This window comes from Salvelinus namaycush, chromosome 37, assembly GCF_016432855.1.
Source record: "Salvelinus namaycush isolate Seneca chromosome 37, SaNama_1.0, whole genome shotgun sequence".
NCBI classification, from domain to species: Eukaryota; Metazoa; Chordata; class Actinopteri; order Salmoniformes; family Salmonidae; genus Salvelinus; species Salvelinus namaycush.
The window spans coordinates 26,344,184-26,370,443 of NC_052343.1; the positions used below are offsets into that span (position 1 = coordinate 26,344,184).

The 26,260-nt window shown below is 46.2% G+C and overlaps 1 protein-coding gene across 3 annotated transcripts; it reads right to left on the reverse strand.

Annotated features, from left to right (window-relative positions):
* Positions 1-5,309: 5,309 nt before the first annotated feature.
* LOC120030758 (regulation of nuclear pre-mRNA domain-containing protein 2-like) lies at positions 5,310-26,159 on the reverse strand. Of its 3 annotated transcripts, XR_005473682.1 has the most exons (11): positions 25,962-26,159; positions 12,390-12,519; positions 12,031-12,176; positions 11,855-11,907; positions 11,237-11,363; positions 10,159-10,334; positions 9,750-10,053; positions 8,392-8,667; positions 8,078-8,257; positions 5,728-7,861; positions 5,310-5,528 (listed from the first exon to the last, which is right to left on the reverse strand). XR_005473682.1 is itself a non-coding variant. In XM_038976178.1 (10 exons), exons 1-10 carry the CDS (start codon positions 26,146-26,148, stop codon positions 5,808-5,810), a joined length of 3,630 nt encoding a protein of 1,209 aa, XP_038832106.1. In that variant the 5' UTR covers positions 26,149-26,159; the 3' UTR covers positions 5,310-5,807. The 3 variants fall into 3 exon arrangements, 2 of the variants coding, with proteins under 2 accessions (XP_038832106.1, XP_038832105.1); XM_038976178.1 differs by having other exon boundaries at positions 5,310-7,861; positions 8,078-8,254; XM_038976177.1 differs by having other exon boundaries at positions 5,310-7,861.
* Between the last annotated feature and the right edge of the window lie 101 nt (positions 26,160-26,260).

Consider the following 26,260-nt stretch of genomic DNA (forward strand, 5'->3'; position numbering starts at 1 on the left):
AAGAATGAAGTAGATGGGGAAGAGGGCGGAAACGTGACGTTGGCAAGTGCGCGCACGTTGGTGAGCGTCAACAATGAAAGCGCGCTCACCGTTCAGTTATACACCTCAGTGGCGCCCACTAATCTGTATTTAAAATTCGGATAGATCACTTTCAGGTACACGAGACTAACTTCACAGCATTAATCTAAAACCGACTTTCCATGAAAATGACCTGAATCTATTTAACATAGGTATGCTCAATTTCTACATTTTGTCAAATTACGCCCAAGATCAAGAGTGGAGTGTTCAAGAAACCCATCGCAATATGAGTAGATCACTGCATCTGTGCAGCGCCTGAAGAGAATTGATCAACGGTGAGGCAACCGGGTTGGTCCCTGTGAGAACCAGCCAGTAACACACATCCATTCATTGATTGGCCGCATGAAGAGAGAGGAACAGCAGAGAATATTGTAGCTCAGAGCACCGTTATTAGGCTATTACACACACATAGCTCAAAAGTACTCGCCTCTGACGTGGGGCATAAATTAGGCTACTTTCAACAGACTTCTGGAAGGAATAGTATGAATAGCCTATTTCGTTTACATTGTTTTAATATAAAGTAGCATATAACTAGGATTAGTTTGAGAAGCCTTGCCACTGGCATCTCAATTCGTACATTCAAGACACCAGTAACGAGCGCGTGGTGATATGATCAATAGGGTTTCGTTATTTCTTTCCACATAAGGTATATTGGTTCAAAGCTCAAAGTGGTTGTAGACGTCTTTGTGTATAATAGTTAAGACACAACTTGGTCATTTTATTTGACCGATATACACGTAAATATGGTTTAATTTATTCTACATAAATGTAAATAACTTAAGTAAAATATACTTCAAAGAGTTACATAGTGTTGATGTACTAACAAACGTCAATATGATTTTAGAGAAAAGGGGATTTGCAAGTGACGCAGACTGGCTTGTATAAGAAAAAACATTGAAAGAACGCTTGGGGGCGCTAGAGTAATTTAACTGGGGATTTAGGACCACCTGTAAAGTGTCACTGAAATGGGTAGGTCCCTGGGTAGAATGCTCTAGCGGGACCTTGGACCTTCTCCTCAAATACATTTGAGGGGTGAGGAGATAGGACACAAGGAATCACAGAAAGACAAATTGAGTTAAAGCCCTAGAAATCAGGTTGCTCTAAAATTCACAGGTTACCCCAAATACTGATTCCAAAATCTCATTAGGGGTAAAACTCCAAAATGATATTAGATCAGTGTCTAGGGGCAATGTCCTTCTCATTGGCTACTACCTGAAATATGGACCATTATGAAGCACAATTAAATACTTGTTCACCGTAAATATCTCATACTTGGAAACCCACCACCACACAGATAAGAGACGTGTGTACTCTCATAAGGTGAAACCTATTTATGTTTGTATGAAGAGCATCTCAATGGCTCTCATCGCATCCTTTCCTTCATCTACACTGATCTGAATGAAGGAAACCGGTGAAATAAATACTTTTAGCACACTTCCCCCACATTGCTTTCACCTATCCGGTCTTCTCAGAACAGTATATGAAGGTGATGAGAGGAAGCCACTTTGAGATGTGGTAATATTACAATATGATCTCAATTGCCTTTCATTAAATGGGATAGGGGTAATACATTTAAAGTACTGTGCAGTGACTGCACTGAATATTGGGTGGGTGGGTTACAGACTTCAATGCTTTCAACGCCAGACCGTGAAATCAGTCAAGGTGCGTCATACATGCAGTGGACTGGTTTGGGAGGAACTATGGATGTGACAGCAAAGACATGTGGACTAGAGCTCTGTGCAAGGATGTGAGCTACACAACCAAGAAAATCAGTGTCAATCGAAAAGGTTGAATGCAGATGGGTATGGTAGATGCTGTTGGATTGAATCACGTGTGTGTGTGTGCATAGAAAACAATAAAATGGTAACCCACTTCTGGGTTAGGATCTTCAGACTTAATAATATAACTAAATTCACAATGGGTGTAATAGCATGGCAGTGACTACCTCAGTCAACCAGAGGCTGGTGAGGAGGACAACTCATAATAATGGATGGAATGGTATAAAACACATGGAAAACCAGGTGTTTGATAACACTCAATTTATTCCGTTCCAGCCATTACTATGAGCCCGTCCTCCCCATCTAAAGTGCCACCAGCCACCACTGGTCTTAACCGATATGGTCCAGTACTGTCTTCATGTCAGTGCTCTGTGGCCTGTTCCGGTCACCAAATCAACCCCTAGTCTCTACTACACACTTCACGTATATGAAAGGATTGGATAGGTGCAATACGGTAATAGCTGCACCATGCCTCTGATTGGCTTACACGTATGTAATCCTCCCAGATTGACAAGTGCCTAAAAGGTAAGGCCAAGGTGTTGAGATTATGAATTGAATATTCATAATTGCAGAGGCCGTCTTTAAAACAAAAACACATGCAGTAGGACTCCATGGAGTGTGGTTTAAACTGTAAAGTCTTAATATGAAGTAAATGCCTGGCTGTATGTCTAAATTGTGACAGTCATAGGTAAACATAGTAAATCCCTGAACTACAGGATGGCTCAGTGGTAGAGAGAGGAGAGCAGTAGCATCGGAAAGGATTGGACACTCAAAAGATTAATGATAGAACATCATTGATGATCATAAAAAGAATAGCAATGCATCTAAACAAGGAGAACACAACCACCCCCTTCATGACTGAATCATTACATAGTTAATGCATACTATACACACATACACCATTAGATTCCTCAAATCTTAAGCATTTTCACTCAAAAGTTATTCAAACAAACATATTTCAAACTCAAGAGTACATTGAATGACAATATTATTTAAACAAACTGTTCAAAGAAAATGATTACATCTCTGAATCCATCCTGGTGGCTATCTCTGTCTAACTGAGGTATGAGTTAGAAGGGAAGTCATTAGTCTACTGTACAGCAGGGAAACGTGCACAAACCAACCTGCCTGCGTTAATCTGGTCATTATCAGCAGTGACAGAGAGAAGCATCACACCATACAGTCAGAGTGAGAGTAGGATCTGCTCTGTAGCATTGATTCAGAACAGCATCGCTTCCATTCAGAAATGTATAGCAGAACACTATAAAACTGATAAACTAACACTGATGGGAAATTTAGAGGAGCATTTACATAGTTTTCCATTATCTTAATGAGTAATGAATGTTTACAGATAATTCACTCATCACTTCTTCATTGGTGTTATTTGGTATTCTACAGTTGTAAATGTACAGCGTCAGAGGAAGGAAAGAAGAGACTAAATCTAGGAAAGGTAGCGAAGGGAAAAGGTCAAAAGTAACAAACAAACAAAAACTTCTGGACTGGACAGACAGTGCACTGCACATGCATAGGCGAGTATAGATATTTTACATCTGACATGAAGTTACAGCCACAACAAAAATCACAGCAAGAAATCCAAAACAACTCAGAACAAATGAGCAGTTGTGGGAAAAAATGACATTGTTTGTACTGTTATAAGTAATGTTTCAGCATTTCAATTCAGCTTTGAATAACTAGACCAAAATAACATCTATCATACAGCAGCAGCCATGACAACTGCTGCGACTGGTCTTACCGGTATCCATGACAGTATCAAAGAAAGTAGTACCCTCCCCTTGGTTGGGTTGAAACTGGATTTTATTAAAGACAATACAGGTAGCGATGGCCTAGTAGAGACACAGCGGGCTCATAGTTCCAACTTCTAAAGCATCCGCTTCAACTACTGAGTCTCCACAACTCATCATTATCAGTTAAATGCGTCTTTACACTGGACGATTCTTCACTCTCCTCCCCCCTCAGATTGGAAAAATGGAGATGGACAGAGTGGTGTTTTGTTCGAGCAATAAGAAGCACGAACATCTCTGCCTCGGTGTGTAACTAAAGCTAAGGCTTCTTCACAATGGCGTCAATCACAAGTTAGCGAATAGCGATGACTCTGCTCTTTACACAAACAACTGAGGTTTAATAGTCGCAACACAGCCAACTCATTCAGTCTATACATTTAAAAGCTGAGAAATATACAGAGGGAAGAGAGACTTAAGCATGAAAACCTCTAGGAGAGAAACAAGGTTATTATTTCCAATACGATGCACTGGGAGCACGTTGGGGTTATGGTGGAGAAACTCCACAACAGCACTGATCATAAAGTCAGCACTCATTTGGATAACCAAATCCTATTGAGAAAAATTGTTGTATTTAGGACACTCTCAGGGAGCAACTTTGTTCCTCAATCAAACCCCCTCCCATCTATCCCTCCATCCAGCCCATCCCATCTATCCCTCCCTCCAGCCCATCCCATCTATCCCTCCCTCCATCCATCCCATCTATCCCTCCCTCCATCCATCCCATCTATCCCTCCCTCCATCCATCCCTCCAGCCCATCCCATCTATCCCTCCAGCCCATCCCATCTATCCCTCCCTCCATCCATCCATCCCACCCCATCTATCCCTCCATCCATCCATCCCACCCCATCTATCCCTCCATCCATCCCATCCCATCTATCCCTCCATCCATCCCTCCAGCCCATCCCATCTATCCATCCCATCTATCCCTCCATCCATCCATCCCACCCCATCTATCCCATCCCATCTATCCCTCCAGCCCATCCCATCTATCCCTCCCTCCATCCATCCCTCCAGCCCATCCCATCTATCCCTCCATCCATCCATCCCACCCCATCTATCCCTCCATCCATCCATCCCACCCCATCTATCCCTCCATCCATCCCATCCCATCTATCCCTCCATCCATCCCTCCAGCCCATCCCATCTATCCCTCCATCCATCCATCCCACCCCATCTATCCCATCTATCCCTCCATCCATCCCATCCCATCTATCCCTCCATCCATCCCATCCCTCCAGCCCATCCCATCCCATCTATCCCTCCCTCCAGCCCATCCCATCCCTCCAGCCCATCCCATCCCATCTATCCCTCCATCCATCCATCCCACCCCATCTATCCCTCCATCCATCCCATCCCATCTATCCCTCCATCCATCCATCCCATCTATCCCTCCCTCCAGCCCATCCCATCTATCCCTCCCTCCAGCCCATCCCATCTATCCCTCCCTCCAGCCCATCCCATCTATCCATCCCTCCAGCCCATCCCATCTATCCCTCCATCCATCCATCCCATCCATCCATCCATCCCACCCCATCTATCCCTCCATCCATCCCATCCCATCTATCCCTCCCTCCATCCATCCCTCCAGCCCATCCCATCTATCCATCCCTCCAGCCCATCCCATCTATCCCTCCATCCATCCATCCATCCCATCTATCCATCCATCCCATCTAATCTATCCCTCTCTCCCTCTCTCTCTGAAAGTGTTTATATCAGTTTATTCACACAATACCGGAGGTCAGTAGAATTTTAGTGAAATAGAATAACCACCTGTTTCTATTTGATCTGTGCTTGTCGTCTTCCTTCTAGTTCACACCTCCATTACTCCCTCACTGCTTTAGTGAGGGGAAGCAGAGAACATTGTCGCTCCTGGGGATTGGAGGAGGGGAGGGGGAGGAAGATTTGGTTTGGTTACCTATTTCATCCATAACACTGTGCATAATTGCTAAGCTGGTACTGTATTGTGGTGAGGTGACGAGCTAGTTTGTGTCAAGGTGCGATCAACTAAATGTAGTAAAACAAATGACTCCACTAGGATTAACATAGTGAGGACAGACTGGGCTCATACCATAAGGGTTCTACACATCTTCTCCCCGTGTCGGGTAGCTAGGTGTGTGGGTTGCTTTTCATTCAGCATGGGTTAACATTTCAATAGCGTGGGGGTAAGAAAGGTCTCTTGGGGGGGTAGAAGGGACCTCCTCGGCCCCCGCCGAATGGAGGGCCAGGACGCTTGCCCCCGCGGAACATGGGTGGCTCTCGGTATAGGTGCGGATGGACAGGGTGGCCGCGAGGGTGGAGTAGAGGTCTCTGGGGGATGGAGTTGATGGGGGGGCGGGGGTTGGGGGAGGGTAGGCGAAGGAGGGGGGGCGAGGGACAGTGGGGATGGTTGGGGTTGGGGTGTCGGGGCTGGGCAGGCGGGCTAGCTGGAGGGTGCTGGAGCGGAGGAGCTTGGGGGCGAGGAAGCAGGGGGTCGCCTGAGGGAGAGGGAGGGGTGGAGGAGGAGGGAGAGGGGGATGGAGGAGGAAGGTTGATGCCATCCTTGACACGGCCCAATAAGGGAGGCGGGGCACCGGGGGTGCCGGGGCGGTGGAGAGGGGGTGCGTGGCGGGGAGCGAAATGCTCTTTAACTGTGCCGGGACGAGGCATTTTAGGGGGCTCCCCTAACAGAGAGGACATGAGGGGAGTGGGGCTACCTTTACCCCCCCTGGGTCCCCCTCCCATCCCCCCTCGGGCTCCTCCTCCGTCTGGGCGGACCTGGGGAGGGAGGGGCAGTTGGCGGTCAATGGGGACTAGAACCCCGCCTACCATGACTGCCGAGGGGGGAAGGAAGTTGCGCGGGGGTGGAGGGAGCTGGGGCATGGGAGGGGGTGGAGGGCGTGGGATGGGTGGAGGAGGGGAGTTGAAGAAGGGAGGAGGGGGGTGATGGTGGAGGTGTGAGGGGAGGGGACCCTGGGGGTTCTCCCCATGGTAGGGGGGCATCTGAAACTGGGGTGGGGGGCCGTGCGGATGAGGGTGATTAGAATGAGGATGAGGAGGAAGGTGGTGGTGTGAGGTCGGGGGGGGCATGGTGGGTGAAGTCATGTCGTCAGAGCCACCCTGAGGGGAAGGTGAGGGGGGCTGGGCATCCAGGTACCCTTCCTCATCGTACCACATCCCTCCGCCTGGCCTCCCCCCTTCTCCTCCACCACCGCGACGCAGCCCTTGGCCAATCACGCGTATACTTTCCACCGTCTGGATGCGCTCTCCAGTTGGCTGGCGGTTTGAGAAGCCCCCCAGTGATTGGAAAGGTGCTCCCTCTGTGCAAGGCGACACCAGAGTCTCGATACGGTGGTACTGCCCCCCCTCCCCGTCAGATGAGCCCCCACCATCCTCTCCTCCCCTCTTTCCCTTTTCATCCCTCGTTCCACTCATTCCTCCCTCCTCTGACCCGCTGCTGGTCTTGCGAGAACCTATGGACGCTCTCCTCTCTCCTTCGACTGATCTGTCGTTCCCGTGACTCTTCCCGTGACTGTTCTGTCCATCCTTCTTGACCTTGCTGCTTCCCAGTGATGAAGAGCTAATCTTCCTCCTCGAATCTTCCTCCTTCAGCTTGGCGGCCTTCTTCCCCGCTCCGTAGCCTTGGAAACGAGAAGAGGAAGAGAGGAAGTCCACGTCGCTGCTGCTTCCTGTTGGGGTGATGACGGCGTCCCAAGGGTCACTGCGGTAGGCCGTGGGTGAAAGATCATGACCTATGGATGAGCCTAAGCTCTTGGGGTCACTGTTGAGGCCAAGGGGGTCGGAGGAGACACCCCCTGGTGTGTCCATGATTTCGTCCTGGGTGGGGGTGCCCCCGCTCTCATCCCTGACGGGGGTCCCGTCTACCCCGTCTCCCCCCAGCAGAGGGCTCCCATCCCCCAGGCCCAGACTGAACCCTGGGTTCCCCTGGAGGAAACGGTTGATCTTAGACTCTAGGCTGGGAGGAGACACAGAGCGGCTAGGGAGAGAGGGAGGAGGAGGAGGGGAAGCCTCTCGGTTTTTCTCCCAATCCCTGGCTCCTCTGCTCCTCTCAGGTGTGTCTCGTTTGAGACTGTTGGTCAGGGGGGGTTTGGTGTTGCTCGGAGTGGTGGGTGTGGGGGGGCCCTTGGCTGCTGAGGAGTCTGGGGAGGCATGTGAGGAGGGGGCAGGGGAGGAGGAGCTACCAGGCCTCAGCAGAGAGGACAGACCTGAGGAGAGAGAAGAGAAGATGGAGAGAAACAAAGATATGGGGAGGGAGAGAGAGAAAAAGTGGGGTGGGTGGAGATAATTACACCAGCAGATACACAAGTTACTCAACATAAAAAGTGCCCCTCAAAACAATTCCGACAGAAGCCTTGCATTTCTCATCTCAAAGTCTGTCTATAAATCTGCCTGTCTGGTTTACTATTTTATGTGTGTCTCACTCTGTGTGTGGGTCTTTGACAGGGCGTTGAGGATGCCTTCAGGGGTGACGTTCACTCTGGACAGGATGCTGGCCAGGGCTGGGCTAGGAGGGGTGGGGCCAACTGGGGTTTTGGAGGAAGATGATTGGCCAGAGGGGGTGGTGGGAGTTCCAGGGGAGGGGCGAGACACAGGGCTGGCTGCTGAGAGAGACAGAGACACACAGAGAGAAAGAGAGAGACAAAGAGAGAACAATCTTATGCAAACATGTTATAACATTTCTGTACCAGTGTGTCACAGAATCCATATATTAACTTAAATCCATACACACACACACCTGTGTTCTTCATGGCTGATGTGATACTGCTCAGTATGGAGCTGATCTTGCCTAGGTCCACGTTGGCCAGGTTCATTCCCAGAGGAGCGGTCGGACCGCTAGGACCACTCACACCCGCACTCGTAGGGGTGCTGGGGGTCACTGGCGTGGGGGTAGACGAGGCTGCCTTTTTGAGAGGGGATTCGGTGGAGGTTCGAATGAGTGTGACAGGGGCGGGTTTCGCTGCGGTCTTGGAGCTGGTCACCTTGGAAACGGTGGCTGATGACTGCTTCTCAGCTGATGGAAACACAAGGGGTTATTAAAGTGTGTATTTTGACAAGGGGTTAACGCGTTTATTTTGACAAGGGGTTAACGTGTTTATTTTGACAAGGGGTTAACGCGTTTATTTTGACACGGGGTTAACGCGTTTATTTTTGACACGGGGTTAACGCGTTTATTTTGACACGGGGTTAACGCGTTTATTTTGACACGGGGTTAACGCGTTTATTTTGACACGGGGTTAACGCGTTTATTTTGACACGGGGTTAACGCGTTTCTTTTGACACGGGGTTAACGCGTTTCTTTTGACACGGGGTTAACGCGTTTCTTTTGACACGGGGTTAACGCGTTTCTTTTGACACGGGGTTAACGCGTTTCTTTTGACACGGGGTTAACGCGTTTCTTTTGACACGGGGTTAACGCGTTTCTTTTGACACGGGGTTAACGCGTTTCTTTTGACACGGGGTTAACGCGTTTCTTTTGACACGGGGTTAACGCGTTTCTTTTGACACGGGGTTAACGCGTTTCTTTTGACACGGGGTTAACGCGTTTCTTTTGACACGGGGTTAACGCGTTTATTTTGACACGGGGTTAACGCGTTTATTTTGACACGGGGTTAACGCGTTTATTTTGACACGGGGTTAACGCGTTTATTTTGACACGGGGTTAAAGTGTTTATTTTGACAAGGGGTTAACGCGTTTATTTTGACAAGGGGTTAAAGTGTGTATTTTGACAAGGGGTTAACGCGTTTATTTTGACAAGGGGTTAACGCGTTTATTTTGACAAGGGTTTAACGCGTTTATTTTGACAAGGGGTTAACGTGTTTATTTTGACAAGGGGTTAACGCGTTTATTTTGACACGGGGTTAGCGCGTTTATTTTGACACGGGGTTAACGCGTTTATTTTGACACGGGGTTAACGCGTTTATTTTGACACGGGGTTAACGCGTTTATTTTGACACGGGGTTAACGCGTTTATTTTGACAAGGGTTTAAAGTGTTTATTTTGACAAGGGGTTAAAGTGTTTATTTTGACAAGGGGTTAAAATGTTTATTTTGACAAGGTTTAGTCTCATTGAGAATTCCCTACTGCCATTTCACCTGTGTTGGCTATCTCCATGTCCTCCTCAGACAGATCCATGTCCTCCACATCTCTGTTGTCCCCCTCTCTCACAACCCCCACGTCCCTCTCGTCCATGGCACTCCCATCCAGGTCCGGGTCAAAGCCCAGCCTACCCCCTCGGCCTCCTCCCAGCCCCAGGAAGGGGGAGTCAGAGCCGGTGGGTGAGGGAGCGTCCTCAGAGAGGGAGGGGATGGGAGAGTCTTCGGGACCGGGAAGGGAGGACTTGACTGCATCCAGTTTACGTTTGAGGTTGACCACGCGGTTGGCAAAGGTTTTGTAGGCCTTGAAAATTAGAACCATAGAATTAGATGTATTAGATTTTGATTAGATTATTTATTTGATAGATGACGATCAGATTGATTGCCTGAATGATTGGTTGATACTCACGCTGGCCACGATCTTGACTTCCTTGTATTGCATCTCATAGAAGACGTCTGCGTTTCCCAGAGCCTCCAGCAGAGGGGGCCCTACAGGCATCTGGTTCTCCAGGAAACTGACAAACTCCTGCAGCTTCTGACTGCCCTCTTCAAAGTCCTTGGCAAACTTGTTCCCTCCGGCCTTGTCTGGGGTAGAGATGGACGGAGAACTAGAGTAAAATAAGTAATTTAAACAAGAGTACACAGAAGCCAGCCGCACCAATATGTCGGAGATAACACCGCAAAGCTGGCGACCGAAGTCAGCGTGCATGTGCCCGGCCGCCACAAGGAGTCGCTAGAGCGCGATGGGACAAGGATATCCCAGCCGGCCAAACCCTCCCCTAACCCAGACAACGCTGGGCCAATTGTGCACCGCCTCATGGGTCTCCCGGTCGCGGCCGGCTGCAACACAACCCGGGATCGAACCCGGATCTGTAGTGACGCCTCGATCACTGACCAGTGTCTTAGACCGCAGCACCACTCAGGAGGGCTACTCTGATTGTAAAGCAAAGCAATGTGCTTAATATTAGGAAAGTTGAGAAATAAATATAGGAGGCCTAGACTATAGAAAGCTGATGGGATTCTCCTCTTTTTATTAGAGGCCATCAAAACTCTGTTTTCTCACGCAATTGAATAGCATAGCCTATAGAAATGTTGTGCAACATGGGCTTATAGGAACATGTACTTTATTCTATGCATCAACCAACTATGAGCTGACTCTTGCTACACTACGGGTGATCCTATTCCCCTCAAACTCTAAACGCCAGGGCTCTCATGAAGTGTTCCATTTGATTTTCCATTGCATTGATGTCGGAGTGATTTGAGGGTCAATAGAGCGCTGAATACCAGGCCATTAGCACGTTTGGTAGGGTACTAATGACTATAGGGGACATCAGAGCGCAGTTTTGGAGACGCCTAGTTACTGTGATTCAACGGTCACATGGAATTTCACTGCAGTCATGACTCGTGACTGCCGGTGTGGCGGTAATACGGTCACCGTAACAGCCCTAGGCATGAACCCTGGCCTTAACCCTGTTTTGACCACTGACCTTTGAGTCTCTTGAGGGCCTCCGTGCTGCAGACGTCCACTCTGAGAGCTGTCAGCTGGGTCTCCCTCAGCTCCTCCTCCTCCACCACCCGTTTGAAGCCCGCCAGCTGCTCGATGAACGACTGGGGCTGGAGAGAGAGGGGGAAGGAAAGAGGGAGGGCGTGGGGAAGGAGGGAAAGAGTATTATTGTGTGCATCTCCATCGAGGGCCAATCATCAGTTGAAACAATAAAGCATCATCCCCGCCACTGTTTGGGTAATAAGCTGAGGGATAGGGCTGAAGAAATGTAACCACTCAAATTCATAGACAGAGCTATGGATACAAGGACTGACCATCCATGATACCAACATTATCAGTTTAACCATGTTTGGAGTCTATATAGTGTTCGTTTACATTTGTTGTTTACAAATATTGGAGTAAAACAAGCTTATATTTGGGGTTCTGATGGGGTGTGACAGTTGAACTAAGCTCATGAGGCATTTATAAAAGTTATATTCTTCAAGAATCAATGGGTACAAATCATTAATTTATCAAAACCAAAAATGGATGTAGCAACTGCAGATTACCCCTTTAAAAGGGTAAAAGCAATTTAGTAGAGGACAGAAAAAAATACACTTACTATGAAATCAGCCACAATCTTGGACTTCAGGGCAGCTTTGGGGTTGACTGGGGCTACAGAACAAAACCACAACACACTGACCTGTTGACTCATACAGACTCAGAGGTTACAGAAATAGAGAGAGACGGCAAAAGGAAAAGATGGTGACAGAGGAGAGAAAGAAATAGGAGACTGACCTGGCGGAGGAGGCTTCTCTTTCTCCCTCTCTCTCTCCTTCTTGGCCAGGTTGGCTTTGAGCTGGGTGATGAGTTCCTCAGGATAGACGTTCCTCTCCTCCCAAATAGTGAAGATCCGCTCCACTGACTTACGCACCTTCGGGTCTCTGGCAAGACAACAGGTTAAAGGGCAAGAGGTTAGAAGGGCACAGATTCAGTCAGCAAGAGATTGGTGGTAAATTTCATCATACATGGGCTAATCCTAACTTCCACCTAAATCAGATGTTCACTTAGTCTCTCCATTGACAATTAAAACGTGCCTCAAATGGAAGTTAGGATATGCCTCACAATATTCATATAATCCAGCGCAGCTCACTCACTTGACCATTAGTGCAGCGTTGGGGAGCACCTCAGCGAAGGCTGAGCGGTAGACGAAAGCGTTCTTTCTCTTGCAGTTCTGGATTACATCATTGGCTAGATAGAACAGATTCAGACGGTGGTTGGTGTCCGCTGATGGAGAGAAGGAGGAGAGGAAGACAGGGAAGAAGAAGAATAGGTGGAGGAGGAAGAGGTTTAGTGGGTCCTCAGAAGCCTGATGTTTAACCACATCAAAAACCTTTACCAGCCTAAGCGTAGACCACCCTCGCCCAGTGGATGACCAGCCTAAACCTAGACCACCCTCGCCCAGTGGATGACCAGCCTAAACCTAGACCACCCTCGCCCAGTGGATGACTAGCCTAAACCTAGACCACCCTCGCCCAGTGGACGACTAGCCTAAACCTAGACCACCCTCGCCCAGTGGATGACCAGCCTAAACCTAGACCGCCCAGTGGATGACCAGCCTAAACCTAGACCGCCCAGTGGATGACCAGCCTAAACCTAGACCGCCCAGTGGATGACCAGCCTAAACCACCCTCGCCCAGTGGATTACCAGCCTAAACCACCCTCGCCCAGTGGATGACCAGCCTAAACCTAGACCGCCCAGTGGATGACCAGACCACCCTCGCCCAGTGGATGACCAGCCTAAACCTAGACCATCCTCGCCCAGTGAATTACCAGCCTAAACCTAGACCACCCTCGCCCAGTGGATGACCAGCCTAAACCTAGACCACCCTCGCCCAGTGGATGACCAGCCTAAACCTAGACCACCCTCGCCCAGTGGATGACTAGCCTAAACCTAGACCACCCTCGCCCAGTGGACGACTAGCCTAAACCTAGACCACCCTCGCCCAGTGGATGACCAGCCTAAACCTAGACCGCCCAGTGGATGACCAGCCTAAACCTAGACCGCCCAGTGGATGACCAGCCTAAACCTAGACCGCCCAGTGGATGACCAGCCTAAACCACCCTCGCCCAGTGGATTACCAGCCTAAACCACCCTCGCCCAGTGGATGACCAGCCTAAACCTAGACCGCCCAGTGGATGACCAGACCACCCTCGCCCAGTGGATGACCAGCCTAAACCTAGACCATCCTCGCCCAGTGAATTACCAGCCTAAACCTAGACCACCCTCGCCCAGTGGATGACCAGCCTAAACCTAGACCACCCTCGCCCAGTGGATGACCAGCCTAAACCTAGACCATCCTCGCCCAGTGAATGACCAGCCTAAACCTAGACCACCCTCGCCCAGTGGATGACCAGCCTAAACCTAGACCACCCTCGCCCAGTGGATGACCAGCCTAAACCTAGACCACCCTCGCCCAGTGGACGACCAGCCTAAACCTAGACCACCCTCGCCCAGTGGATGACCAGCCTAAACCTAGACCGCCCAGTGGATGACCAGACCACCCTCGCCCAGTGGATGACCAGCCTAAACCTAGACCACCCTCGCCCAGTGGATGACCAGCCTAAACCTAGACCATCCTCGCCCAGTGAATGACCAGTCTAAACCTAGACCACCCTCGCCCAGTGGATGACCAGCCTAAACCTAGACCACCCTCGCCCAGTGGATGACCAGCCTAAACCTAGACCACCCTCGCCCAGTGGATGACCAGCCTAAACCTAGACCACCCTCGCCCAGTGGATGACCAGCCTAAACCTAGACCGCCCAGTGGATGACCAGACCACCCTCGCCCAGTGGATGACCAGCCTAAACCTAGACCACCCTCGCCCAGTGGATGACCAGCCTAAACCTAGACCATCCTCGCCCAGTGAATGACCAGTCTAAACCTAGACCACCCTCGCCCAGTGGATGACCAGCCTAAACCTAGACCACCCTCGCCCAGTGGATGACCAGCCTAAACCTAGACCACCCTCGCCCAGTGGATGACCAGCCTAAACCTAGACCACCCTCGCCCAGTGGATGACCAGCCTAAACCTAGACCACCCTCGCCCAGTGGATGACCAGCCTAAACCTAGACCACCCTCGCCCAGTGGATGACCAGCCTAAACCTAGACTGCCCTGTGGAAGACCTATTAGCTCATGCATGCATTTGCTAATCAATTCTGAAAATATAGCAAAACCAAACCAGTGTTGATGGGAAACTTCACTGAAATGACAAACAATGCAGTGCTTTTACTAAGTGACAGTCAGATGTCATGACAAGCTGATATTCACTTTTCTATCTAAAGTATAATTAACACACAGACAAAACGTCATTACTGCAGCGCACACTTTTTTCAACTGACAACTTCTCCAACTAAAGCCCTGTGTTACAGGCAAGGCTAAGACGTGGAAACCAAATAGGCTTGTCATGCAGGTAAATGGAGTCCAACATAAATGAAGCCTGGTGGTTGGGGGGGGGAAAACACAGCTTGAATGGCAATATAAAGGCTCTTACATCTCCCTCCCTGAATATATGAAGATCCAGTTGAACATGTTCAAAGATGCAGCATGCAACACGGTAGTCACAATTAGAGGTCGACCGATTAATCGGAATGGCCGATTTCAAGTTTTCATAACAATCGGAAATCGGTATTTTTGGGCGCCGAATCGCCGATATTTTTTTTTTTACACCTTTTATTTAATCTTTATTTAACTAGTCAGTTAAGAACACATTCTTATTTTCAATGACGGCCTAGGAACGAGGCAGAACGACAGATTTTTAACCTTGTCAGCTCGGGGGATCCAATCTTGCAACCTTACAGTTAACTAGTCCAATGCTCTAACACCTGATTACATTGCACTCCATGAGGAGCCTGCCTGTTAGCGAATGCAGTAAGCTAAGGTAAGTTGCTAGCTAGCATTAAACTTATCTTATAAAAAACAATCAATCAATGACTGTCATTGCTCCAATGTGTACGTAACCATAAACATCAATGCCTTTCTTAAAATCAATACACAAGTATATATTTTTAAACCTGCATATTTAGCTAAAAGAAATCCAGGTTAGCAGGCAATATTAACCAGGTGAAATTGTGTCATTTCTCTTGCGTTCATGGCACGCAGAGTCAGGGTATATGCAACAGTTTGGGCCGCCTGGCTCTTTGCGAACTAATTTGCCAGAATTTTACGTAATTATGACAACATTGAAGGTTGTGCAATGTAACAGGAATATTTAGACTCATGGATGCCACCCGTTAGATAAAATACGGAACGGAATAAACGTTTTGTTTTCGAGGTGATAGTTTCCGAATTAGTCAAAGGTATATGGTTTAGAGAGAAATAGACGACGCGTTATAATTCCTGTAATAACTTGCGGCTGAATTTGAAAGGGGTTCCTTCGTTATTTTACCGTTCATGTCTTCCATAGAGAATGTCTTGATCTACTTCAAATAAGGTCTGTGTTTCGTGCAGGCTTAAACCGCCTCAACGTTTTGATACCCGTGTAAATCTCACTAGGATAAGGTAACGTTTGTCAACATATTTTCATATATCCACTCTACAAAAAAATGTATCTTCGCTTATATTTAGCCAATATTGATCAGAGTTACCTTGTCCTATGGATATCTACACAGTTATAAAATTGGCACGGTGATGTAAGCCTACACGAAACACAGACCTTATTTTAAGTGAATCTAAAAATATCCTATGGAATAAATGAAGGAACCACTTTTCAGATTTTGCTAGAAGGTGTCATGGGAATTATGACTCGCACTTTGGTTGTCAATTCTTACCATGCCCATTATTAAAATAGGATTTCCTGCATATAGAAATTAAAGTTTTTGTTTTCAACATTCATCACAGGTAACTTAAACTCTATTTTTATTCAAACAGTTGAGAGTATTTGTCTCCTAAGCAGACTCTTCAGTATCATTGTCACTTCAGAGCTGTGTGTGTGTATTTATGTATTCAATTAAGTTAAAACAAAAGTGTTCATTGTTCATTCAGTATTGTTGCAATTGTCATTATTACAAAAATGTGTGTGTATGATATATATATATATAGAAAAAAGTTTTTTTTTAAAGAAATCGGCCGATTAATCGGTATCGGCTTTTTTTGTCCTCCAATAATCGGTATCGGCATTGAAAAATCATAATTGGTCGACCTCTAGTCACAATGTCAATCATGTTCAGCACCGCCACCTATTCATTCATGACACATTGTTTTCAGACAGATGAACAGAGCAGACAGCGTTGTCACACTCTGACACAAGACAGAGTTCATGTTCATGACATTCATGTAATTAAAAGAATGTAAATTAATCAAAGCTGGAGAATGTCATACATTCAAAAGCCTGCACACCCAGAGTTAAGGTATTTCAAAGTGATCAGCTGATGGTGTAGGGAAAACGGACACAAATCAAACACAGATCAGGTTCTGATCCAGACAAGACTAGAAGCGGTATGTACGAGTCCCACAATATCAATTAGGGTCATTGAAGCCATATTGATAAACTGAAAGTGATATTAGCCTACGCCCTACAGCCTCAGCATCTTGTGCAGGACAGCTGTGATGACTAGTGTAAATCAACTAAGTAGGGTATATCTTAGTGAATGGTAACAAAATAAACAGAGATACATTACCAATACAATAACAATGCAGAAGCCTTTCATACATCTCAGTTGAGTCCAAGTGGGGAACGGTTGGCAAGTCAAAGGAGAGAGAAACGTCCCCCCTGACTCCCCATGGGAAGATGCATTCAGGGAGGACGAGTTGGAAAGTATACAACCAGGGGAGGAAGAGGTGAAGACTGAGCACAGAACAGAAAACAACAAGCTCTATGCTGTCTACAGTACGCAAACCAAACAGCATGGGCTCCCGAGTGGCCCTTCGGTCTAAGGCACTGCATCTCAGTGCAAGAGGCGTCACTACAGTCCCTGGTTCGAATCCAGGCTGTATCACATCCGGTCGTGATTGGGAGTCCCATAGGGAAGCACACAATTGGCCCAGCGTGGTACGGGTTTGGCCGGGGTAGGCAGTCATTGTAAATAAGAATGTGTTCTTAAAACCTCTTATGGCTGCAAGCCCGAGGTCGGTACACCTATGACAACATCCAGCTCAAAGTGCAGGGCGCGAAATTCAAAAAAATATTTTTTTTAAATATTTAACTTTCACACATTAACAAGTCCAAGACACCAAATGAAAGATACAGATCTTGTGAATAAAGCCACCATTTCAGATTTTTTAAATGTTTTACAGGGAAGACAAAATATGTAAATCTATTAGCTAACCACGTTAGCAAAAGACACCACTTTTCTAACTCCATCAGTTTCTTACTCCATCAGGTGCTATCACCAATTCGGCCAAATAAAGATATTGATAGCCACTAACCAAGAAAAAACCTCATCAGATGACAGTCTGATAACATATTTATTGTATAGGATAGGTTTTGTTAGAAAAATGTGCATATTTCAGGTATAAATCATAGTTTACAATTGCACCCACCATCACAACTCGACTAGAATAAATACAGAGAGCAACGAGAATTACCTAATTACTAATCATAAAACATTTCTTAAAAATACACAGCTCACAGCAATGGAAAGACACAGATCTTGTGAATTCAGACAATATTTCAGATGCTCTAAGTGTTTTACAGCGAAAACACAATAAATCGTTATATTAGCATACCACATGTGCAAACGTTACCCGAGCATTGATTCAAGCCAAAGAGAGCGATAACGTAATCATCGCCAAAATATATTAATTTTTTCACTAACCTTCTCAGAATTCTTCCGATGACACTCCTGTAACATCATATTACAACATACATATAGAGTTTGTTCGAAAATGTGCATATTTAGCCACAAAAAAACGTGGTTATACAATGACAATACTAGCAAAACTAGCCTGAAAATGTCGGGCGCCATCTTTAACAGTGATCTTGTCTCATGCATAACTATTCATAAACTTGACTAAAAAAATATAAGTTGGACAGCTATCGAAAGACAAATTAGTTCTTAATGCAATCGCTGAATTACATTTCTAAAATTATCCTTACTGTGCAATACAGGGTTCGCCAAACGAAGCTATACCAAAGAAAATGGCGGAATATGCGTTTAAAATTTTTCGACAGAACAACGATTTATCATCTTAAATATTTCTTACTATGAGGTGATCTTCCATCAGAATCTTGGGCAATGTATCCTTTCTTGGGTCTAATCTTCTTTTGGTCGAAAGATGTCCTCTTGTCCGTCGAAATGCCCACTAACGTTCGACCGGGACCCCGAAATGTGCCCGGCGCTTCAAAGTGCAACACACAGCAATGCCTCAAAATCGCACTAAACGGATATAAATTGCTATAAAACGGTTTAAATTAACTACCTTATGATGTTTTTAACACCTATAACGAGTAAAAACATGACCGGCGAAATATTACTGGCTAAACCCAAGCTTGGAAAGAGAGCAGGTCCGACGTACATCGTGCGTCAGGCGCAGCAGGAAAAGAACGGTACATCCGGTCTTTGGCCTTTTATACAGGCCCTGATTGCGCAATCGACTCCATTCAAATTGTCACCTCTTACTGACATCTAGAGGAAGGCGTAGGCAGTGTTTGTAGCATCATAGCATTCACAGGGACTTATGAACTGACCTGGGAGCAGGGGCCAAGATTTCTGAAATCTCACTCCATATCAGGAAAAGTGCTGTAGAATGAGTTCTGTTCCACTCAGAGACATAATTCAAACGGCTATAGAAACTAGAGAGTGTTTTCTATCCAATAATAACAATAATATGCATATTGTACGAGCAAGAATTGAGTACGAGGCCGTTTGAAATGGGCACCTTAAACAGAGCTACTCAATACTGCCCCTGCAGCCATAAAAAGTTAACTGACTTGCCCAGCACTGTGGATTGAATAGAGCACCAAGATATCCAATGAATGTAACAATGAGTTCTAATTCATATCCTAAGTTCATTACATGAAACAGCTCTTCTTCGAAAAGATCCTGGAGTCAAAAAATAGAACTTGCTGAAGTCTAGGCCTAACTAAGTCTGAGTTGCACAGGAGTGGTGGGGAAGGGGAAACAGTTCAAAATAAACAATCGCTTTCAATAGCAACAGGTCCCAGCTTCCTTCCCTGGCCTAAGCTATATTGTAAAGACGAATCCTTGCAAATCTTCAGTTGAGAATATTGCAGAATGATTATGGACTAGGACATGTGATTGGGTGTAAATGTGGGGCCTTGGATGGAATACCTGTTCTACTACAGCGGACACCGTAGTCTAGGTGGACACGGACTCATTTCAACAGACCAACGAATACTCAGGGCCACCCGCTCTCCGGTCAAACTGTCCACGTCTGAGGGTTTAAAGTTTCAACCTCCAAAGCCATAGTGATGGGGGGATATACACTGCTCAAAAAAATAAAGGGAACACTTAAACAACACAATGTAACTCCAAGTCAATCACACTTCTGTGAAATCAAACTGTCCACTTAGGAAGCAACACTGATTGACAATACATTTCACATGCTGTTGTGCAAATGGAATAGACAAAAGGTGGAAATTCTAGGCAATTAACAAGACACCCCCAATAAAGGAATGGTTCTGCAGGTGGTGACCACAGACCACTTCTCAGTTCCTATGCTTCCTGGCTGATGTTTTGGTCACTTTTGAATGCTGGCGGTGCTTTCACTCTAGTGGTAACATGAGACGGAGTCTACAACCCACACAAGTGGCTCAGGTAGTGAGGTTCATCCAGGATGGCACATCAATGCGAGCTGTGGCAAGAAGGTTTGCTGTGTCTGTCAGCGTAGTGTCCAGAGCATGGAGGCGCTACCAGGAGACAGGCCAGTACATCAGGAGACGTGGAGGAGGCCGTAGGAGGGCAACAACCCAGCAGCAGGACCGCTACCTCCACCTTTGTGCAAGGAGGTGCACTGCCAGAGCCCTGCAAAATGACCTCCAGCAGGCCACAAATGTGCATGTGTCTGCTCAAACGGTCAGAAACAGACTCCATGAGGGTGGTATGAGGGCCCGACGTCCACAGGTGGGGGTTGTGCTTACAGCCCAACACCGTGCAGGACGTTTGGCATTTGCCAGAGAACACCAAGATTGGCAAATTCGCCACTGGTGCCCTGTGCTCTTCACAGATGAAAGCAGGTTCACACTGAGCACATGAGCACATGTGACAGACGTGACAGAGTCTGGAGACGCCGTGGAGAACGTTCTGCTGCCTGCAACATCCTCCAGCATGACCGGTTTGGCGGTGGGTCAGTCATGGTGTGGGGTGGCATTTCTTTGCGGGGCCGCACAGCCCTCCATGTGCTCGCCAGAGGTAGCCTGACTGCCATTAGGTACCGAGATGAGATCCTCAGACCCCTTGTGAGACCATATGCTGACACATGCACATTTGTGGCCTGCTGGAGGTCATTTTGCAGGGCTCTGGCAGTGCACCTCCTTGCACAAAGGTGGAGGTAGCGGTCCTGCTGCTGGGTTGTTGCCCTCCTACGGCCTCCTCCACGTCTCCTGATGTACTGGCCTGTCTCCTGGTAGCGTCTCCATGCTCTGGACACTACGCTGACAGACACAGCAAACCTTTTTGCCACAGCTCGCATTGATGTGCCATCCTGGATGAACTGCACTACCTGAGCCACTTGTGTGGGTTGTAGACTCCGTCTCATGCTACCACTAGAGTGAAAGCACCGCCAGCATTCAAAAGTGTCCAAAACATCAGCCAGGAAGCATAGGAACTGAGAAGTGGTCTGTGGTCACCACCTGCAGAACCATTCCTTTATTGGGGGTGTCTTGCTAATTGCCTATAATCTCCACCTTTTGTCTATTCCATTTGCACAACAGCATGTGAAATGTATTGTCAATCAGTGTTGCTTCCTAAGTGGACAGTTTGATTTCACAGAAGTGTGATTGACTTGGAGTTACATTGTGTTGTTTAAGTGTTCCCTTTATTTTTTTGAGCAGTGTATATAGTTACATATCAGGATATTCTTTTTGATGATATTTCTTACCGTTTTGACAATGTTGCAATATTATTTGGGCTAGTTGGCTGCACATGCAACAAAACTCCAGTATTTTTCCATAGCTTGTTCTCAATCATTTTAAATAGGGAACCAATTGTTTTCAGCACTTATTTCCATGACTGATCAAAACTCTCATGGCCCTCTAGTGCCTCTGCAGCGGACATATGCTGAGCAATATGTTTGGAACTTCAAATCGCAATAAAATCTGTGTCAAAATCGCAATACACATAGTATCAGCACCAAAGTATGGCGATAATATGGTATTGTGAGGTCCCTGGCAATTTCCAACCCTCGCAGTCTGCTTGGCCAGGCAGACTGCGATGCCACGTAAACCATCAGATAGCAATCATGGGCAAATGATGCATGTCAAGTGGCATTACAACAGCATTAGGCTTAGCGTACCTCTAAGAGGCACAGCCCAGTTTGCAGAAATTGGTTCCGAAACCTTTTCTGTTCGGTGACCCACATAAAAGCTTTTCAGTACCACCACCGGGAAGACCAGTGGTTCCTCCTGACCCAACACAGAAATCACTGACCAAGTACAAGCCAGCCAGGACCAGATATTTTGGATACCTAATTAGCACGCTTTAAGCCTTCCAAACCAAACTGTGATGAACTCAAGTTGTAGTGGTAAAATATGTACCACTATCTGCACCAGCTCAGGTACAGTAGGATTCATTTTGCAAGTGGAAAAAAGGTATGTGTTCAGAAACGGAACATCACATAGGCCCCTACTACTGTAAACAATAAACACTTATGTGTTTTCTCAATCTCATAGCAGAAACACGTGACCGATATTAACCAACAGATAGTTATTTCCAGCTGGTCAGGCAACACATTACAACAGTATTTTCTCTGGAATACTGCATTGGAGGGAGACCCAATAACATATGTTAAAAAGATATGAACTATTTGACCATGCATATAGCGTATGCATGGTCCATATGATCAGGTATGCTATTAGCAATAAGCATTATCACCTGTAGCCCAACTGATGCAGCATAGTGGCTAGAAATAAATAGGCTGAAGCATGGGGTTGCTTATCTGCATTTACCCTATTGGGCTAATCATTAGCTAGATCCCAAATGTAATCTTTTAACTAGTTAGCATCCCATTAGTGAAATGTATGTTCCAAAGAACTTGCATAAATAGTGAATATAATGTAGCCCTGCCTACCTGTTAGGGTAACTTGGGGTATTCCGCCACCCGGGGTAACGCCTCTACTTCTCACCAAAACCACTTCATGTCACCCCCCCCCCCCAACACTTTCCCTTGTTTCCACTGCTCTTGCTCAACTAAAAATGGCATCTGTTTCAGCACAATTGTTTTTGTCACCCCCCAAAAACAAGTGAGGTAGGGTGGTGTTTCACCCCAAGGTACCTTACAATTGACTGTGTTACATTTAGCCCCACTCTCCCCTATACAGTCACAGCAAATTACAGTGATAATGTGCTTAACCATGATGCTGCTAAAACCTCTGTGGTGCAGTTCGCACATATTCAGGAGTTAATAAATAAAGTAGGAATGGAAAGCTGGCAACATCCTCTTTTTAACAAAGGCCATTAAAACGGCCATTAAAACTTTTTTTTCTCTGTGATTGCAAGAATTGTTGTGCATCCGTTTGTCAGAATGCAGGTTTCCCTCCCTATAGCACTCATAACATGAATGAATCTCAAGACGGAAATAGATTAACTATTCTACTATGCGGTTATCTGATTTGTCTAGTCATTACATTTTGTTTGCAGGGGAAAAGTAAATCAAAGTGTGCCTCGACAGAAATATTTATGTTTCATATTTTTGGGGCGTGGCGGCAATGATCTTGCCGTGGCACAGCGCCACAGTTAAATGAGTGCAGCGGAAACACTGCATTACAACACAACCCTAGGAGCTGAACTGTTAACACGGCCATCCAACATTCCGTGAAAATTAAAACATTTGAGTTGAAAGTTTAACCTTGACAATGAAGCCTACAACTCACTAAGTTTATCTTTGGTTGACTGAGTTCAAAAGCTAGTTTGAATGTTAGAGGACATCATACATAAAGCACAGCACCATAGACAACAGATATACATGTGGTTGAGCCAATGACAGGGACAGAGCGAGATGGGAACACATGCAACCTTGCAAATGTTAAGTCTACTGCAGTGCAATTAATTTTAAATGAACGAAAACTGCGCAGGGCAATGAAAGCATTGAAAACCAGCTAAACCTTTATACCTGGAGGCAAGGAAAGTGGGCAACATCAGTTTCCATAAAGAACAAAACACTGGCATATCTATATCCATAGCATATCACACCATGCACTTCATAAAATAACCCCTCAAAAACACAATGAATGACATAGTCAAAGTTTAGGTCAAATTTAACCCCAGTGTTTGACAAACATAGATAGCTATGCCAAACACTGGAGTTAAAATCTTAGCTTGGCCTACCCAGGGGCATTGTGAGTGCCACCCCTGAAATATGATTGGCCAGCCTTAGTGTCCCGCCATTCTCATTGGGTCAGAGCGCTGTCAATCTGGCTCAGATTGGAGTTAGGGTAGTGGGTTTGTTCTGGCGGGAAGGCTGTTTGATTGGCTGGCTGGCTTTTTTGGGACTGCAGAGAGCCCAACATGACTTCTCTCTCAGTTGAGTTGACAAAAGCAGTGCAGAGGTGGAAAATTGCTAGGTAACTTCTGTTTGACTGGACAGCAAACTAAACTAGTTTGCCAGTGAATAGCCAGTGTAGCTGTTTATTGCTGTAGGCTATGGCATGTTTGTTCTAGAATGTTATGCATGTCCCTTATTGACTGAGGTGAATGAAGCTTCAGCAGCCAAAGTGATAATGGATGGAGGTATTGACATTCCCCAAATAGCATTTTAGAGCTTTTAAATTGTGTAGAAACATACATCTTAACCTTTTAAAAATGTCTTGGATGGGGGAGTTACCACTGGACATGGTGGTAGTATCTAACTTGAATACGGATCAATATGGATCACTTCAAATGTATTTATTTTCATACATTTGGGCAGATACAAATTAACAGTTGAAACAGCAGAGGTGGCAACAAGTCTCAGAGTGGTAGGGCACATCTTTTCCACTGGGCCTGGAGTTCTTCCTGATCTGGTAACCTAACCAGGTAAAACACCAGACCTTATGACCGTGATCAGGTCAGAAATCTCCTGGCCCTGAGGAGGATGAAAACCCTGTCAGACTGCAGCAACCTTGTACTTGTTCATATGAATTATGTTTTAAAACACAGACGGAGACCACTATGATTGGACAATAGAACTCCGGGCTGAGCTTGCTTTATATCATGTAGACCTACGCAACTGTAGACCGATAATAAAAAACAAACTCTTATTTAATCACTATTGTGTTGACTAATTATTTCCAGTTAATCACTTTGGATTGAAAAGGTCTAGGTAGCCTAGCCAGCCCAAGTATGAATGTAAATCCAACTTGATCACATTTTCTCCTAATGCAAACAAATGGGCCATAAATACATAACATTACAGCTTTGTTTACCCCTGCCAGGGCACATAGTAGGCTGTGTGTTGTTAGTAGCCTACAGATTATCAGACTGAGAATCGTCTCGTTATCTCCACATACAGCATACCAGATCGCTAATGTTTAGGTGTAGGATGCTGCAACATTCATGTAAAGAGTTTTTGCTTGTGTCTGTCGGGGCTGATGTGTTATCACATTTGCTAAATAAATAGACCTATGCAGGAAAGTGCTGAGCGCTTTGCTAGATGTGCCTTGTGCCCGGCCTGTGATCTCCCTAATCTGATTGGTCAAGACACACACAGAACATGCAGTGATCCGACGTGCAGGACAGCAACTGTGTGCGAGTTGACAAAACATGAGGAAAATATGCCCCCCCGCCCCCCAAAAAAGAAAAGAATACGTACTTTGTCCCTCTTTTGAATGCTTTTGTCGATATTTTGTATTAAACTAAACCAGCTAGCCACCCGTTTGCCGTCGGGTCTGAAACAGTTATGCAATACAATGCGTCGTATTTTAAGCCAATTTAACGCTTTTTGTTATACAATTTGCTAATTTCCCATGGCCACACGACTGGTGTTGGCCCCCTCTTTGCCACTTCGTTAAAACAACCATACAATCGACCCTGGGCTTTCTTCCTAAAGGCCGGTTTTTCAGCCCACTTGTTTACCCAGCAACATGTATCACCTGTGCTCTGTCAACACTACCCCCATTTTAACTCCAGTTCAAACACATTTGATAGTTTGGCTAGCTAGCTAATTACCTGGCTCCTCTATCCTCTGCAGTTCTGCAAAAACATAGCGCGTGTGATGCGCACAAAACAGGTGCAATGTCGAACAATATGTGCAGACAGGTCAGGTTCGAGCAAACTAGATTGATCACACGTCGCTAGCTAACGTTAATATACATAACGATATGCTGAACTGCAGCTACTGGTAGGTACTAACTACCTTACTATAACTAGTTAGTTACATTAGCTTGCAAGGCAGCTAACTATAAGTACAAAGCACAAGTTTTATTACCCATCTTATTTTAGCTATGCGTGAACTTTATGGAGTCAACATTTTTCGGTAACACATTAGGAACATCATTGATTAGCTAACGTGTGTACGTTATAGTAACAGGGAAAGCTAGCTAACGAATGACAAGCTAACGTTAGCTACTCACATTTCTTGAGCCACTTCATCCAGTACCGAACGATAAGGCTGTGATACTTTTTATTTTCAATGCACCAGGTCGACAGTCCCTGTATAGACTCCATAGTGTTGGATACTCCTTGGAATCTGCGGTCCAGGGTGGCCTCCAAAGCGCCGCGGCCACCATGGCCGCTAACAGCTCCAGAACCCGCCGCCATTTTTCCAGTTCTCTCTGGTACTGCAGACACGGACACCGCAATGAGTCATGAAGGTAGCAAAAGTGTGACAGACAGGCGAAAGGAGACACGCCCCCTACAGATCTAGGGTCAG